This window comes from Hyperolius riggenbachi, chromosome 10 (genome assembly GCF_040937935.1).
Source record: "Hyperolius riggenbachi isolate aHypRig1 chromosome 10, aHypRig1.pri, whole genome shotgun sequence".
NCBI lineage: Eukaryota > Metazoa > Chordata > Amphibia > Anura > Hyperoliidae > Hyperolius > Hyperolius riggenbachi.
The window spans coordinates 281,010,571-281,027,964 of NC_090655.1; the positions used below are offsets into that span (position 1 = coordinate 281,010,571).

Sequence of the window (17,394 nt, forward strand, 5' to 3'; positions counted from 1 at the left end):
CAGGGCGCAGTGTAGGAGGGGGCGCACAATTCATTCAGCTGTCATTCCTAATTATGTTTGAAGCAGAAAGAAATAAGAAAAGGAGATACATGGAAGTGACTACAAACCAGATAACTAGAGATTAAGGTGTTGGGGGCCCTGGGGTACCTCTTAGTCTAATAGCAATCAGTGTGTGACGGCTGGGGTGGAGGGATGGAGGGGCGCACTTTGGTGTCTCAGCCTTGGGTGCTGGAGGACCTTGTCCCGACTCTGAGCCCTGCTGTTCTATTTGGCTGAAGTAGTGGCTGAATCACACCAGAAACAAGCATGCAGCTAATCTGGTCATATCTGTCAAAATTATCAGAAAAACCTGATCTGCTGCATGCTTGTTCAGGGTCTATGGTTGAAAGTATTAGAGGCAGAGGAGGATACTGGTATAGCTTAAATTGAAATAAATATGGCAGCCTCCGTGCACCTCTCTCTAACAGTTCTCCTTTAAATTTGGAGAAAGGATGCAGTTCCACTCTTCTCCACAAGGTGGCAATTTGCTTGGAACGCATAGACAGGAAGAGAGTTTAGCCACAGGCAGGAAGTGAGAGTTTAAGACTGTTGCAGAAAACACAGAGACGTTTTTAGGCCTGAGTGGCTACAGAGACAAGACAAGACAAGACAAATAACATTTATATTGCGCTTTTCTCCTTGCGGACTCAAAGCGCCAGAGCAGAGCAGCAGCCACTAGGGCGCGCTCTATTGGCAGTAGCAGTGTAAGGGAGACTTGCCAAAGGTCTCCTACTGAATTAGTGCTGGCTTACTGAACGGGCAGAGCCGAGATTCGAACCCTGGTCGCCTGTGTCAGAGGCAGAGCCCTTAACCATTACACCATATGCCAACTGATGTAGGAGGTAATCTGTGGGCATTTATATGTATACCACAGTTGTTCATTATTACTATTTTTTTATATCATGTAGTATTTTTTTATATTATGCAATATTATATTTATAATGTATTTTATAGTATATTTTTGTATATTTATGTGAATAATGTATGTCTGACGCGTTTCGTAGCAGTGCATGTAGGATGCTTTGCGCAGTCCTTTGAAGGAGCGGCTTCATCAAAGCACTGAATGCTAAAATTAAAGGCGCTAGTTTAGGTGACCCAGCAGGAAATATCACAGGGAATTTCCGCTGACGTGATTGGGTGGACTTCAAACTGCCAGGTTTCAGATACAATGTAGTAATGCCCATTGCCCACACTATTCGGCCAGTCACAACGTTGAGTGCTGTAGAGCAGCGTTTTTCAACTGCTGTTCTGCGGCACACTAGTGTGCCGCGGGATGTTGCCTGGTGTGCCGTTCAGGTCTGGCCTCTCGCTCCTCCACTCCCCGCGGCCGCCGCTCCTGTTACCTTATCATGAGCGGGCGGCCGCTTGTCCGATTAGATTCCCCCGTAGTAGCCGCTCTCCTCTGTGGCATCTCCTATTACAGCAGTGCGCTCGGCGGCTGCTGTGATGACCAGGAAGCGGTACAGCGGTTCCCATGGTAACGGCGATGCATATCGCCGCTACAGGAAGCCGCTGTACCGCTTCCTGCTCATCACAGCAGATGCCGAGCGCGCGCTACTGTAATAGGAGATGCCACAGAGGAGAGCGGCTACTACGGGGGAATCTAATCCGACAAGCGGCCGCCCGCTCATGATAAGGTAACAGGTGCGGTGGCCGCGGAGGGGGGAGGGGCACACCTACCCATACTAAGTAAGCTATATTGGGCACTATACTAGCTATACTGGGGCACTACCTACCTATACTGGGCACTATACTGGAGCACTACCTATCCATACTGGGACTATACTAGCTATACTGGGGCACTATACTAGCTATACTGGGGCACTATACTGGGGTAACTATACTAGCCATACCGGGGCAACTAAACTCCCTATACTGGGGCACTACCTACCTATACTGGGCACTATACTGGAGCACTACCTATCCATACTGGGACTATACTAGCTATACTGGGGCACTATACTAGCTATACTGGGGCACTATACTGGGGTAACTATACTAGCCATACCGGGGCAACTAAACTCCCTATACTGGGGCAACTATGCTAGCTATGCAGCCGCACCCCAGAACCCCCCCCCCCATAACCTGCTGCGCACGGCACTGTCCACTACGTCGCGCAAACACCCGCGCCCTCGCCCCCCCCCCCCCCTCCACGCCGTTGCCCGTAGAAAAATTTGGTCAGAAAGTGTTCCCCGGGCTGGAAAAGGTTGGGAACCACTGCTGTAGAGGGTGTTGTAATTGGAGAACCGTTGCCTATGAGGATTCCTGCTGGGTACCCAAAACTAGACTAGTGCCAAAATGCCATCATACCATGTTAAAGGACAACTGAAGCGAGAATGGTAAGGAAGATGCCATGTTTAGTTGCCTGGCTCTCCTGCTGATCCTCTGCCTCTAATATTTTTAGCCATAGCCCCTGAACAAGCATGCAGCAGATCTGGTCTTTCTGACATCATTGTGTGATTTGAGAACATCAGCTGCATGCTTGTTTCTGGTGTGATTCAGACACTACTGCAGCCAAATAGATCAGCAGGGCTGCAAGGCAACTGGTATTGTTTAACAGGAAATAAATATGGCAGCCTCCATATCACTCTCACTTCAGTTGTCCTTTAATGTCCCTGGTGGTCTGATTCCTTCCTGGTTTTAGGGTCTAGAAGCGGTACAGTTTTTTTCATTAACTTTTAGACCCTAAGAGCTCGTTCACTTCTAGGGCGTTTTGGGCATTTTTTTCATGCACAGGCGATTTTCAAAATCGCCATAAAAACGCTTGTGCAATGATTCCCTATAACAGAGAGGTCACATCTGAGCAGTTTGTTTCCAATCCGCTCAGCAAAGCGCTGCCTGGACCATTTTTGAAGCGATTTTGCCGCAATGGAAGGTATAGGAAAAATGCAAAACTCTCACAAATCACTTTGTGCAGCAATTGTATTCGCTGTTTTAAGAATAAATACATTGTATTTATTCTTTTACGGGTCAAAGAGTTCGCTTCCTGACTTGCATCAGGGAGTGAATTATAAAATCGCTCTGTAAAAGCACTTAGAAAAACGCTTTTTAAAAAAACGCAGAGCGCTGGGAGGCGCTGAAAAAAATCGCGCACAAAATCGCAAAATGCTTGCGTTTGCAATTTCGATTTTAGATGTGAACAAGGCGTCAAAGCAAGAATAAATCATACCCCTAGAGAGCCTGTGGCAGCCCAGCACTTACCTCCTTGGGATCCAGCGCTGCAGTTCTCCCTCTGTCCTCCAGGTGGCGCTGTAAGCCTATAGTGAGATCGCTGGCTGTCGTCATGGTGACAGACGGCAATCCCACCAGAGGGATCCAGAGACTCGGAGGACAGGAAGGAGAATGGCTGCTGGTACCTGGATCCCCCGGGAGTTGAGGTGGAAACTCCCGCTGCATGCCATTGCTCTGCATATACCTCCCGGCGGCTCCCGGTTACCACTAAAGAGTTTAAAGTAATCCAGACATTATGATTACTTTTCATATGAATTTGTGGAAATGATTTTCCAGGATAATCTGAGGACGTTCTCTAGGATAGGAGTTACTTTGCTTCATCATGGTGGATGGAAGCTCCCATCGTTGCTTTTCCTGCACTGTAGGGAGGGGAGGGAGGAGCCTGGTATGGGGGGAGGAGCCTGGCACGCTGCTGCAGAATGGGGTATAGTCACGATGGGTGTATGCAGTAAGAATGAGTCGTGTTTGACATCACTGTACCTGGCTCCTCATATTGAGGGTCCTACTATATTTTCCAAGAGCAGAAATGTGCCCCGCCAGATAAAACGTGTGTCTGGCATAGGAAAGGCTGGTTGGGACTGGGGAGTATATTGCAGGTTGCACACAAAAGGCGGGAGGTGAGTAAGCGGATTGGTTCGGGCTCAGGTAGGTCTCTAAATCTAGGGGAATGTATTACTGGTTGCACAGTACTGGACAGTGAAATCAGTCATTCTGTACGATCAAACAGCTTGAGCTGTGTGAACAAAACACGTGTGTGGAGTTGCCTTTGTGAGGGTAACTAACCCATAGTCTTCTTTGTAAACATGCGCCCGAGTTTAGGCCCACTTTAAAGAGACTCTGTAACAAAAAAACATCCCCTTGGGGTACTCACCTCGGGAGGGGGAAGCCTTAGGGTCCCAATGAGGCTTCCCCCATCCCTGTAGCTGCAGGCAGTCCAGCGCTGGCTCCCCCGAAGCGTCCCGAAATCCTCTGCCAACAAGCCTGATAAGCGCTGATTTATTTACCTTCCCGGGTCCAGCAGGGGCGCTGTTGCGGCTCTCCGCATGGAGATAGGCGAAAATAGATGATCTCTGTCGGGTCCACTCTACTACGCAGGCGCAGGAGACTTGCGCTGGAGCCGGGAAGGTAAATATTTACATCCCCGCTGTTCAGAGGGGCACAACGAGACCACCGTGGGACGGAGGAGGGCGGAGGAAGCCTCAATAGGATCCGGAGGCTTTCCCCACCCGAGGTGAGTACCCCCAGGGGAACTTTTTTTTTTTTGTACAGGTTTTCTTTAAGAATTCATCAATGTCAGCCACTGAGGCTCCAGATGTCCCTGCAGATCCTGACAACTCAGAGCAGGCCTTTCCTTTGTATAAAGGCCTGAACACACACCAGATGAAACTCGACAGAGGCAACTGATAATGACCGCCTCTGCCTTGAGTCTAGTGCAGGCATGGGCAAACTCGGCCCTCCAGCTGTTACGGAACTACAAGTCCCACAATGCATTTGCCTTTATGAGTCAAGACTGTGGCTGTTAGACTCCTGCAAGGCATTGTGGGACTTGTAGTTCCTTAACAGCTGGAGGGCCAAGTTTGCCCATGCCTGGTCTAGTGTGTGTACAGCAGCCCCCGACTGCTCAGCTGCAGAATTGCCTAGCGGACCACTCCAGCGGAGCACCAGAAGATTTAATTATTCATCTCACTTGCCCCGCCCGCCGCGCCGATGTCACTCCGCCCCCCACATAGAACACGTTGCTTGCTTCAAAAGCAATCAACACACCTGTGTGCACAGCCTCGCCCAATCGGGCAACATTAATTGATCATGTGTATGGGTCTTAAAGGAACACTGTCGATTAACATGTTTTGTTTTCAATTGTGATAGGAATTGTTTGGGAAGTGCTGCTAAATACTGGTGTATATGTTATACTGCTTACATCTTTGTTTACTGTTATCAAATTACTTTCACACTTGAGTGTCGCCAATTCTGACGGCAGAGTGAACCATGAGGGGTGGGGGAATGTCCTCACACTTCATCTGTTAACCCTGTGTGTGTGAGAGAAAACTCTCAGCAGCTGCCTGTGTCTGACTGAACTGTCTGAGGAGAGCAGAGGAAATGTAACTTGTTATAAACATTTGTAATTGTCTGTGATGCCACAAATTTTCATACTGTTTTTGCTCTCAGAGAAAAATACTGCGTTGTCTGATATGCAAAAAAGCAACACTGGCTATGCAGTGAAGCAGACACCCCTTTTGTGAATAATTTGTTCCAATAGAGCTAAATCCTACCCTCCTATAAATTACAGCTTTTGCCTCTGATTTCTAACATGAAAAGTAGGAAAATGTTTACACAGCTTAGACATTATTTGTACATTGTCATTTTAGAACACTTGGTTTGATAATGTTCCTTTAAGTAATTTCCCTATCTTTACATATTCCCAACTCCTGCCTATAAGCATCCTGACAATCTATGGGCAAGAACCATGAAGACTGAGTTGAAAAAACTGTACTCATTGGGTACATCCCCCACCTCCTGCATGTCTAAATCCAAAAAAAGATTTATTGGCAGGACCAAATTCATTTAGCATTGCCAATGCAAAAATATTACCATTAGCATGGGAGGGGTTGGTTGTAGGAATAAGGGAAAATGTACAGGTGGTTAGAGTATACAGTCCATATTTGTGTGGAGGATATGAGGGACAGTATAGGGACTGGGGTATACAGTCCATGGGGGAGGGGTTTATAGGGGCTAGTATAAGTCCATGTGGTATCATTTTCCTCTCAGTTGGTGGCAGGCAGTGACATATCGGGCATCTGTTTGCACGGTTGTAGTCTCTTTCCCAGTAGGATGTAGAGTTTCCTCTCCTCATCTGTGGAGGTGAAAAACGGGATGTGGGCGGAGACTCTATGGAAGTGGGCGGTCCTCACAGGTGCGTATTTGCTGCAGCAGGAAGTGGGCCTCATCCTCCAGGACCCCCTGGTCACATTGTCTGCACAGTCTCTCCTCCCGGGGCTTCCATGTCTGTCTGTGGCGCCCTGTCTCTACCTCCAGGCTGTGGGTACTCAGACGGTACAGGCTCAGGGTCTGTGTATCTTTGGGTGTAGCCTCTACTGATACGGGGCCATTGTGTACTCCCCCTGTAGTAATTGGTAGGTGGTGAGTTTCTGGGAGTTCTTTATGTCACTTCTCCATTCCTCTATGTATCGTTCCTTGCAGCTTTCTATAGTCCCTTTTTATTTGGGCTTTTGTCAGCCTGTGTTGGTGGCCTTGGCTGGGCTGGCTGCTGATGCTTTGTTCAGAGCGCATAGTATGGCCTCGCCCCCTGGCTCAGTGAGGCTTTATGGTGGTAAGTGCCAGGGCTGCTGCTCTGTATGAGAGCACCCTCTGCTGGAAAGTCAGTCATAGTGGTATGGCCTCGCCCCCTGGCTCAGTGAGGCTTTATGGTGGTAAGTGCCAGGGCTGCTGCTCTGTATGAGAGCACCCTCTGCTGGAAAGTCAGTCATAGTGGTATGGCCTCGGCTCCCTGGCTCAGTGAGGCTTTATGGTGGAAGGTGCTGGTGGTATGTGTGCCCAGTATGAGAGTGCCCTCTGCTGGATAGTCAGCCATAGTGGTATGGCCTCGGCTCCCTGGCTCAGTGAGGCTTTATGGTGGAAGGTGCAGGTAGGTGTGCCCAGTATGAGAGTGCCCTCTGCTGGACAGTCAGCCATAGTGGTATGGCCTCGGCTCCCTGGCTCAGTGAGGCTTTATGGTGGAAGTTGCTGGTGGTATGTGTGCCCAGTGTGAGAGTGCCCTCTGCTGGATAGTCAGCCATAGTGGTATGGCCTTGGCTCCCTGGCTCAGTGAGGCTTTATGGTGGAAGGTGCTGGTGGTATGTGTGCCCAGTATGAGAGTGCCCTCTGCTGGATAGTCAGCCATAGTGGTATGGCCTCGGCTCCCTGGCTCAGTGAGGCTTTATGGTGGAAGGTGCTGGTGGTATGTGTGCCCAGTATGAGAGTGCCCTCTGCTGGATACTCAGCCATAGTGGTATGGCCTCGGCTCCCTGGCTCAGTAAACCTTTATGGTGGAAGGTGCTGGTGGTATGTGTGCCCAGTATGAGAGCGCCCTCTGCTGGATAGTCAGCCATAGTGGTATGGTCTTGGCTCCCTGGCTCAGTGAGGCTTTATAGTGGAAGGTGCTGGTGGTATGTGTGCCCAGTATGAGAGTGCCCTCTGCTGGATACTCAGCCATAGTGGTATGGCCTCGGCTCCCTGGCTCAGTAAACCTTTATGGTGGAAGGTGCTGGTGGTAGGTGTGCCCAGTATGAGAGTGCCCTCTGCTGGATAGTCAGCCATAGTGGTATGGCCTCTGCTCCCTGGCTCAGTGAGGCTTTATGGTGGAAGGTGCTGGTGGTATGTGTGCCCAGTATGAGAGTGCCCTCTGCTGGATAGTCAGCCATAGTGGTATGGCCTCGGCTCCCTGGCTCAGTGAGGCTTTATGGTGGAAGGTGCTGGTGGCATGTGTGCCCAGTATGAGAGTGCCCTCTGCTGGATAGTCAGCCATAGTGGTATGGTCTCGGCTCCCAGGCTCAGTGAGGCTTTATGGTGAAAGGTGCTGGTGGTATGTGTGCCCAGTATGAGAGTGCCCTCTGCTGGATAATCAGCACAGTGGTATGGCCTCGGCTCCCTGGCTCAGTGAGGCTTTATGGTGGAAGGTGCTGGTGGTAGGTGTGCCCAGTATGAGAGTGCCCTCTGCTGGATAGTCAGCCATAGTGGTATGGCCTCGGCTCCCTGGCTCAGTGAGGCTTTATGGTGGAAGGTGCTGGTGGTATGTGTGCCCAGTATGAGAGTGCTCTCTGCTGGATAGTCAGCCATAGTGGTATGGTCTCGGCTCCCAGGCTCAGTGAGGCTTTATGGTAGAAGGTGCTGGTGGTATGTGTGCCCAGTATGAGAGCGCCCTCTGCTGGATAGTCAGCCATAGTGGTATGGCCTTGGCTCCCTGGCTCAGTAAGGCTTTATGGTGGAAGGTGCTGGTGGTATGTGTGCCCAGTATGAGAGTGCTCTCTGCTGGATACTCAGCCATAGTGGTATGGCCTTAGCTCCCTGGCTCAGTGAGGCTTTATGGTGGAAGGTGCTGGTGGTAGGTGTGCCCAGTATGAGAGTGCCCTCTGCTGGATAGTCAGCCATAGTGGTATGGCCTCGGCTCCCTGGCTCAGTAAGGCTTTATGGTGGAAGGTGCTGGTGGTATGTTTGCCCAGTATGAGAGCGCCCTCTGCTGGATAGTCAGCCATAGTGGTATGGCCTCGGCTCCCTGGCTCAGTGAGGCTTTATGGTGGAAGGTGCTGGTGGTATGTGTGCCCAGTATGAGAGTGCCCTCTGCTGAATACTCAGCCATAGTGGTATGGTCTCGGCTCCCTGGCTCAGTGAGGCTTTATGGTGGAAGGTGCTGGTGGTATGTGTGCCCAGTATGAGAGCGCCCTCTGCTGGATAGTCAGCCATAGTGGTATAGCCTCGGCTCCCTGGCTCAGTGAGGCTTTATGGTGGAAGGTGCTGGTGGTATGTGTGCCCAGTGTGAGAGTGCCCTCTGCTGGATAGTCAGCCATAGTGGTATAGCCTCGGCTCCCTGGCTCAGTAAAGCTTTATGGTGGAAGGTGCTGGTGGTAGGTGTGCCCAGTATGAGAGTGCCCTCTGCTGGATAGTCAGCCATAGTGGTATGGTCTCGGCTCCCTGGCTCAGTGAGGCTTTATGGTGGAAGGTGCTGGTGGTATGTGTGCCCAGTATGAGAGTGCCCTCTGCTGGATAGTCAGCATAGTGATATGGCCTCGCCCCCCTGGCTCAGTGAGGCTTTATGGTGGTAAGTGCTGGGGCTGCTGCTCTGTATATGCGCCCAGTATGAGAGCGCCCTCTGCTGGATAGTCAGCCATAGTGGGAATCTGCCTAGCTCTGCCTGGCAGGCTGATTTCAAAGTGCTGCGATGGACATGGAGAACATACTTGCAGAACTCTAGATGGAAGATTTCTGTTGGGCTGGAGTCCTATTTTGATTGTTCAGGGTAGGTGACCGGGCCCCATACCTCGCTGCTATAGAGCAGGATTGGGGTGATGATGCTGGTGAATGTCTTTACCCAGACTCTCACCGGTGGTTTTAGGTGGTAAAGCTGTCTTCTGATGGCATGAAAGGTTCTGCAGGCTTTTTCTCTAAGGGACTCTACTGCTGGTTAAAGGGAACCTAAACTGAGAGAGAGATGGACATTTCCTTTTAAACAATACCAGTTGCCTGGCAGTCCTGCTGATGTCTTTGGCTGCAGTAGTGGCTGAACCACACACCTGAAACAAGCATGCAGCTAATCCAGTCTGACTTAAAGGAGTGATCAAGCAAGTTAAGGAACATTCCAATCGCCTACCTCCAGCTGTTCTTTAGGTTATACCAAGCTGGATCGCAGAGTCCATTGCCCCCCGAAATTGCTCGTTTAGCCGCTAATCGGGCCGGTAACATCACTGTGCCCCTTAAGCTAATAGTCCCATGCTGGGGCTGTAGACATCCTGTATCCGGAACGCTGGCACAATTGGAACGCACAGCGTGCTTCCGTACGCCTGCGCACTCATACAGTAGCTGTCGGAGGCGTGTTAGAGCTTGCCGACCTCGCTCGCAATCCAAACCCTCAGCTTCAGTAACCGCCCACCAAACCCTCCCTCCAGATTCCGCCGTGCAACTTGCTTTCTATTTTTTTTTTTGAGTGCCCGATTACCATGTTTCCCCGAAAATAAGACACTGTCTTGTATTCATTTCTCATCCAAAATATGTGCTAGGTCTTATTTTCGGGGAGGTCTTATATATTTTGGGTAGCAAGATCCCCATTCCCCCACCGCCACTTTACCTCCTAAAGCCCTTTCTCCTCCATAAAGACACATCCCCGTTCTACACTGCCCGACAAACCGGTAATTCAAGTTGCAGATCAGCGGTAAACTGCTGATTCTCCCACCGCTGCTTTATCTTCTGCTGGCCCCATTCTGCATTACCCGCAGGCATCATTCAAACCGCAAATCAGCGGTAAACTGCGGTGAAGGCACCTAGTTACACTGTAACAGCGCTTCCATGAACAGGAAGTAAACAGAGATGTCACTTCCTGAATATGGAGGCATGTTACAGTGTAACTAGCTGCTTTTACCGCTGATCAGCAGTTTGAATTATGCCAGTGAGCAATGGAGAACAGCAGGAGATAAAGCAGCGGTGTGGGGGAACCATCAGTTTACCGCTGATCTGCGGTATGTCGGGCAGTGGAGAGTGGGGATGCGTCTTTCTGTAGAAGGGGACCATCAGGAGGTAAAGTGGAAGTGGGAGTAGGGGGGAGGGCAGACGGATGGGACTTCCACAGCCACTAGGGCTTATTTTAGGGTTAGGGCTTATATTTTTTTGCATGCTTGAAATATGGGATAGGTCTTAATTCAAGGGGATGTCCTACTTTCTGGGAAACGCGGTAGCTGCTACATGCCTCCGGCAGCCTGTCCTGTATGCCAGCGCGTCTCACATATGGATTAGCTGTGCATGAGAGCAGGCAGGAAGCTAGGCAGAGGCTGGAGGGAGGGTTTGGTGGGCGGTTACTGAAGCGGAGGGTTTTCCTTGCAAGCGAGGACGGCAAGCTCTAACACGCCTCCTCCGGCTACTGTATGCGTGCGTAAGCACACGACATGATCCAACTGGGCCAGCAGGAGTACAGTGAAATAACTACTGTGCCTGCATGGCCCAATTAATTCCGGGTTGCGGGGGACCCCGACCTCGAGGTTGGGTCCCCGACTGGAGTGAATACTGGAGAAAGGAGCAGTTTTTCAACACAACAGAGGAGGCGATCCTGCAGAAAAAACAGTGAGTAACAGGCAGACAGGAGCCTTTCACCTAGCACAGTTTGCATGATGACTCCTTTAGGTCAGAGCACCTGATCTGCATGCTTGTTCTGGGGTTGTGGCTAAAAGTATTAGAGACACAGGATCAGCAGGAGAGACAGGCAACTGGTATTATTTTAAAAAGGAAAAATCCATATCCTTCTCAGTTTAGGTGCCCTTTAACCCTCCTGGCGGTTTGCTAAAAAATCGCCAGGGGGCAGCAAATCTTTTTTTTTTTAATTTTTTTTTTTTTTTTTCATGTAGCGAGACAAAGTCTCGCTACATGATAGCCGCTGCTCAGCGGCATCCCCCCAGCCCCTCCGATCGCCGCTGGCGATCGGCGATCAGGAGATCCCGTTCAAAGAACGGGATCTCCTGGAGGGCTTCCCCCGTCGCCATGGCGGGATGACGTCACCGACGTTGTGACGTCATAGGGGATTCCGATCCACCCCATAGAGCTGCCTGGCACTGATTGGCCAGGCAGCGCACGGGGTCTGGGGGGGGGGGGGGCGGCTGCGGCGCGACGGATAGCGGCGGATCGGCGGGTAGCGGCGGCGATCGGGCACTGCACGCAGCTAGCAAAGTGCTAGCTGCGTGCAGCAAAAAAAAAAATTATGCAAATCGGCCCAGCGGGGCCTGAGCGGTGCCTTCCGGCGGCATAGCCCGAGCTCAGCTCGGGCTTACCGCCAGGAAGGTTAAAGGGCCCTGATTGGTTAATCTCCAGCCCCAGGTAGGTGTAACTGTTGATGGTCACCAGTGTGGAGCCATTTAATGTAAATGAGGAGGTGGAGGTTTTATTCAGATTCTTCGTCTGGAGCACCATCACTTTTGTCATGTTTGGGTTGATGGGCAGGGCCCATGTGGTGCAGAAACTCTCCAGTACTGCCAGGCTATCCTGTAGGCCCCTCTCTGTTGGGAAGAGCAGCACAAGGACAAGGTCATCTGCATACAGCAGGAACTTCACCCGGCTGTAGTGCTATGGAGCATTGTGGAACTGTCTCATGACATTGTTGTTATTGATGTTATCATAACATATATTACTCTCAACTGGAGAGAGGAGGAGGGAGAGGATTCTGGGATTATTATATGACATTTTTGGTCTTTCATTGCAGAAATTTCCTCCTGTGAAGTTTCATGGTCATGTGACCATCACGGTGCCCCAAGTTTATGTCTTGTTATCGAGGAGACCAAAGGGGAAAACTGTCACCAGATTCTGGACCTTTGTCAGGAAGATGAAGGAGCTGGTGAAGGAAGAGGTGAGTATTATGGGTCATTATCCAGCTGCGTGGTGACCATATTATTGTGTGTGTGAGGATCCTGTAAAGTACCAGGGGGTCACTATCTATCACTCTAAACCTTTTGTGCATAGTACAATAAACATATGATATAAAAGACATTGAGACACTTTTCTTGCAAAAGGTATTGGTGTATTAAAACAATACTATAACCTGCTATATAAACGTACTCCATATATTGCACACACCCCTATACAATGAACAGGCCCTACTATTGCTGCCAGTCTATTCTAGACTTGGTGTGCTGCATAACAGTCCTTGCTAACTGCTGCTAAACTGAAAAGCCCATCCATATTCATTAGGACTATAACAAGCAGAACTATTCAATCTTCACTGGCCAGCATATAAAGTCTTCACATGTCCATAATTATAGTGCTTTGTTAAAAGAAAAGCCAGGATCTCACCACTCCTACCCTCGCCCACGTGCACATAGGGGGTAATCGCGTAGTCTCCAGAAGCCTTACGGTGATCACTTATGAAGGTGGCCACACCCTCCCCTTCTCACATGGACTTGCAAAGTGCGGGCATCCCGCATGCCAGGAGGGGGCCACTATGCTGCAAACATTGTCTCTTCCAAACCGCACCGGCTTCAGGCCTCAGGATGCTGGGATAGTGTGGTTGGAAAACTCACAGCAACTTCCTGGATGAGAAATGGATGGTGGCCTGGCTTAGCCAAACTTAGTCGACCGGTTTCATTGCATAACCAGCTATTTCTTCAGGACATAATGGCATAATAAATAAATTGCTGGTTATGCAATGAAACCGGTTGACTAAGTTTGGCTAAGCCAGGCCACCATCCATTTCTCATCCAGGAAGTTGCATTGAGTTTTCCAACCACACTATCCCAGCATCCTGAGGCCTGAAGCCGGTGCGGTTTGGAAGAGACAATGTTTGCAGCATAGTGGCCCCCTCCTGGCATGCGGGATGCCCGCACTTTGCAAGTCCATGTGAGAAGGGGAGGGTGTGGCCACCTTCATAAGTGATCACCGCAAGGCTTCTGGAGACTACGCGATTACCCCCCATGTGCACGTAGGTGAGGGTAGGAGTGGTGAGATCCTGGCTTTTCTTTTAACAAAGCACTATAATTATGGACATGTGAAGACTTTATATGCTGGCCAGTGAAGATTGAATAGTTCTGCTTGTTAAAGTCCTAATGAATTTGGCTGGGCTTTTCAGTTTAGCAGCAGTTAGCAAGGACTGTTATGCAGCACAGCAAGTCTAGAATAGACTGGCAGCAATAGTAGGGCCTGTTCATTGTATAGGGGTGTGTGCAATATATGGAGTACGTTTATATAGCAGGTTATAGTATTGTTTTAATACACCAATACCTTTTTCAAGAAACGTGTCTCAATGTCTTTTAGGTCACTATCTATCAAAACAATTTAGTGAGTTAGAGTTCTGCTCTCAATGTGATCTCCATTTTTCTCATTTAGGTTGAAGATTGGTTAGATTTGAAGGTCCAGGTTAAAAAAGAAGACTTGTATCTTAGGAGTCATCATAAGTCTACAGATAAAGATGATGTGATGGTGACAGTTAAGAATGGTGAAGAAGGACCATGTGTGAGGAGTGATCAACAGTCTACGGGGAGGTGAACTTGCTACTCAATATTAAAGAGGAGGAAGAAGAGACATATGTGAGGAGTGATCAGCAATCTATGGAGGAGGGTGACATGATGAGGACAAGTAAAGAGGAAGAAGAGACCTATATGAGGAGTGATCAGCAGTCTGTGGAGGAGGGTGACATGATGAGGACAATTAAAGAGGAAGAAGAGACGTATGTGAGTAGTGATCAGCAGTCTATGGAAGAGGGTGACATGATGAGGACAAGTAAAGAGGAAGAAGAAGAGACGTATGTGAGGAGTGATCAGCAGTCTATGGAGGAGGGTGACATGATGGGGACAAGTAAAGAGGAAGAAGAGACATATGTGAGGAGTGATCAGCAGTCTATGGAGGAGAGTGACATGATGAGGACAAGTAAAGAGGAAGAAGAAGAGACGTATGTGAGGAGTGATCAGCAGTCTATGGAGGAGGATGACATGATGAGGACAAGTAAAGAGGAAGAAGAAGAGACGTATATGAGGAGTGATCAGCAGTCTATGGAGGAGGATGACATGATGAGGACAAGTAAAGAGGAAGAAGAAGAGACGTATATGAGGAGTGATCAGCAGTCTATGGAGGAGGGTGGCATGATGAGGACAAGTAAAGAGGAAGAAGAGACGTATGTGAGGAGTGATCAGCAGTCTGTGGAGGAGGGGGACATGATGAGGACAAGTAAAGAGGAAGAAGATGATATGTATTTGTGGTATGATGATCAGTATCAGTCTATGGAAGTGGGTGAAATCATGGTCAAAAAGAAAGAAGAGAAATATGTAAGGAGTAATCAAAAATCAAATGAGGGACTGGAGGAAATGAAGACAGCTATAAAAGACGAGGAAATCCTTACAGAGATCAGCACAGGTAAGTAAATGGAATATACTATAGTGTAAAAGTCCCAACACTGAGCAATCAGGTTTTAAATCCTGAATTTGTGGCCTCAAATTGTGGCACTCGGGGCGTGGTAGATTCAGTGGGCCTGTTGGTAGTAACTTGCTACTATGTGTTTTATGTATCTTCTTTAAACTGAACCTTAAGTAAAAATAAACTTATGATATAAACAATTGCACATATCCTCCTCCTAAAAATGACCCTTTTTTACCTGTGATATCCCACAGTTTTATGTTATGTTGGAAAACTTAAAAAAGTAGATTTATTGTTTTGTCTCTACTCAATGACACAGTCTTTCCCTGTCTCAGAGAGCTAAAATATATGAACTATTGACCTTTTTTCTTGTTATATCTATTTTTATCAGACAGTACAGTGGGTTGCAAAAGTATTCGACCCCCTTGAAGTTTTCCACATTTTGTCACATTACTGCCACAAACATGAATACATTTTATTGGAATTCCACGTGAAAGACCAATACAAAGTGGTGTACACGTGAGATGTGGAACGAAAATCATACATCATTCCAAACATTTTATACAAATCAATAACTGCAAAGTGGGGTGTGCGTAATTATTCAGCCCCCTGAGTCAATACTTTGTAGAACCACCTTTTGCTGCAATTACAGCTGCCAGTCTTTTAGGGTATGTCTCTACCAGCTTTGCACATCTAGAGACTGAAATCCATAGCCATTCTTCTTTGCAAAACAGCTCCAGCTCAGTCAGATTAGATGGACAGTGTTTGTGAACAACAGTTTTCAGATCTTGCCACAGATTCTCGATTGGATTTAGATCTGGACTTTGGCTGGGCCATTCTAACACATGGATATGTTTTGTTTTAAACCATTCCATTGTTGCCCTGGCTTTATGTTTAGGATCGTTGTCCTGCTGGAAGGCGAACCTCCGCCCCAGTCTCAAGTCTTTTGCAGTCTCCAAGAGGTTTTCTTCCAAGTTTGCCCTGTATTTGGCTCCATCCATCTTCCCATCAACTCTGACCAGCTTCCCTGTCCCTGCTGAAGAGAAGCACCCCCAGAGCATGATGCTGCCACCACCACATTGACAGTGGGGATGGTGTGTTCAGAGTGATGTGCAGTGTTAGTTTTCCGCCACACATAGCATTTTGCATTTTGGCCAAAAAGTTCAATTTTGGTCTTATCTGACCAGAGAGCCTTCTTCCACATGTTTGCTGTGTCCCCCACATGCCTTGTGGCAAACTGCAAAGGGGACTTCTTATGCTTTTCTGTTAACAATGCCTTTCTTCTTGCCACTCTTCCATAAAGGCCAGTGCACGACTAATAGTTGTCCTATGGACAGATTCCCCCACTTGAGCTGTAGATCTCTGCAGCTTGTCCCGAGTCACCATGGGCCTCATGACTGCATTTCTGATAAGCGCTCTCCTGTGAGTTTAGGTGAATGGCCTTGTCTTGGTAGGTTTACAGCAGTGGCGTACCTAGGGTATTTGTTTATCCACAGACCCCCCCCCCCCCCCCCCCCAATCAGGAAGACAACGTGCGGCGCGCTTAGCCGAAAAATGGGGCTACATTGTGCGGCTGCGCTGAAGAATGGGTGTGGTCATGGACCAAAATGTGGGTGTGGTCACAGGTGGAGACAAGTTTACATGAACTTACTAATGGTGGGACATTAGATTAGGACAGTGGTGGTGAACCTTTTGGAGGCCGAGTGCCCAAACTGCAACCCAAAAGTCACTTATCTATCGCAAAGTGCCAACAGCAATTTAACCACTTAAGGACCGCTTAACGCCGATAGGCGGCGGCGGGTTTAAGTGGTTATTACATGGAAATGGCCGCTCGTTCGAGCGGCCTTTCCATGTAAGTTCACGGAGGGTGTCTCCGTGAACAGTGTGCGAGCCGCCGATCGCGGCTCGCACGCCTAATGTAAACACGCGGGGAAGAAATCCCCGCTGTTTACATCATACGGCGCTGCTGCGCAGCAGCGCCGTAAGGCAGATCGGCGATCCCCGGCCTCGGATTGGCCGGGGATTGCCGGCATATGATAGGCTGAAGCCTATCCTTCAATGCGCAGGACGGATATCCGTCCTGCGCAGCTTTGATCACGGAGGGGAGGGAGGTAAGAGGAGGAAGCGCCGAGAACGCTGCGGAGGGGGGCTTTGAGAAGCCCCCCCCCCGCTAATCCCAACTAGCCGGCGGCGATCAGACCCCCCCCCCCCCCGGCAGGACATCCCCCTAGTGGGGAAAAAAGGGGGGAAGTCTGGTCGCCCCAGCTGCCACACGATCTGTGCTGTGGGCTGAATAGCCCACGCAGCACAGATCTTCCCAAACACCCCTGGTCCTTAATACAAACATTTTAACTCATACATGAACATTATGGAAAATCCAAGTTGAAAATAAACTGTTAAGATTAACAACTCATCCATCCTACTCCTGAAAAATGTATTGTTTTAGAAACCCCCTCCCCCAAGTTTTAATTTTCTGTTTTAAAAAGCTAAAAAAGTAGGTTTAAGGCTATTGTCTCATATGATTATGATTCAACT

The 17,394-nt window shown here is 49.0% G+C and overlaps 1 protein-coding gene across 1 annotated transcript in view; it reads left to right on the forward strand.

Annotated features, from left to right (window-relative positions):
• The first annotated feature begins 651 nt into the window (after positions 1–651).
• LOC137536553 (uncharacterized) overlaps positions 652–17,394 on the forward strand; it is a 29,496-nt gene continuing 12,753 nt past the window's right edge. The window contains exons 1-3 of the mRNA XM_068258790.1: positions 652–881; positions 12,221–12,364; positions 13,837–14,859. Coding sequence (XP_068114891.1) covers positions 14,058–14,859 — 802 coding nt within the window. The 5' untranslated portion in view covers positions 652–881; positions 12,221–12,364; positions 13,837–14,057. The remainder of the gene's footprint in view (positions 882–12,220; positions 12,365–13,836; positions 14,860–17,394) is intronic.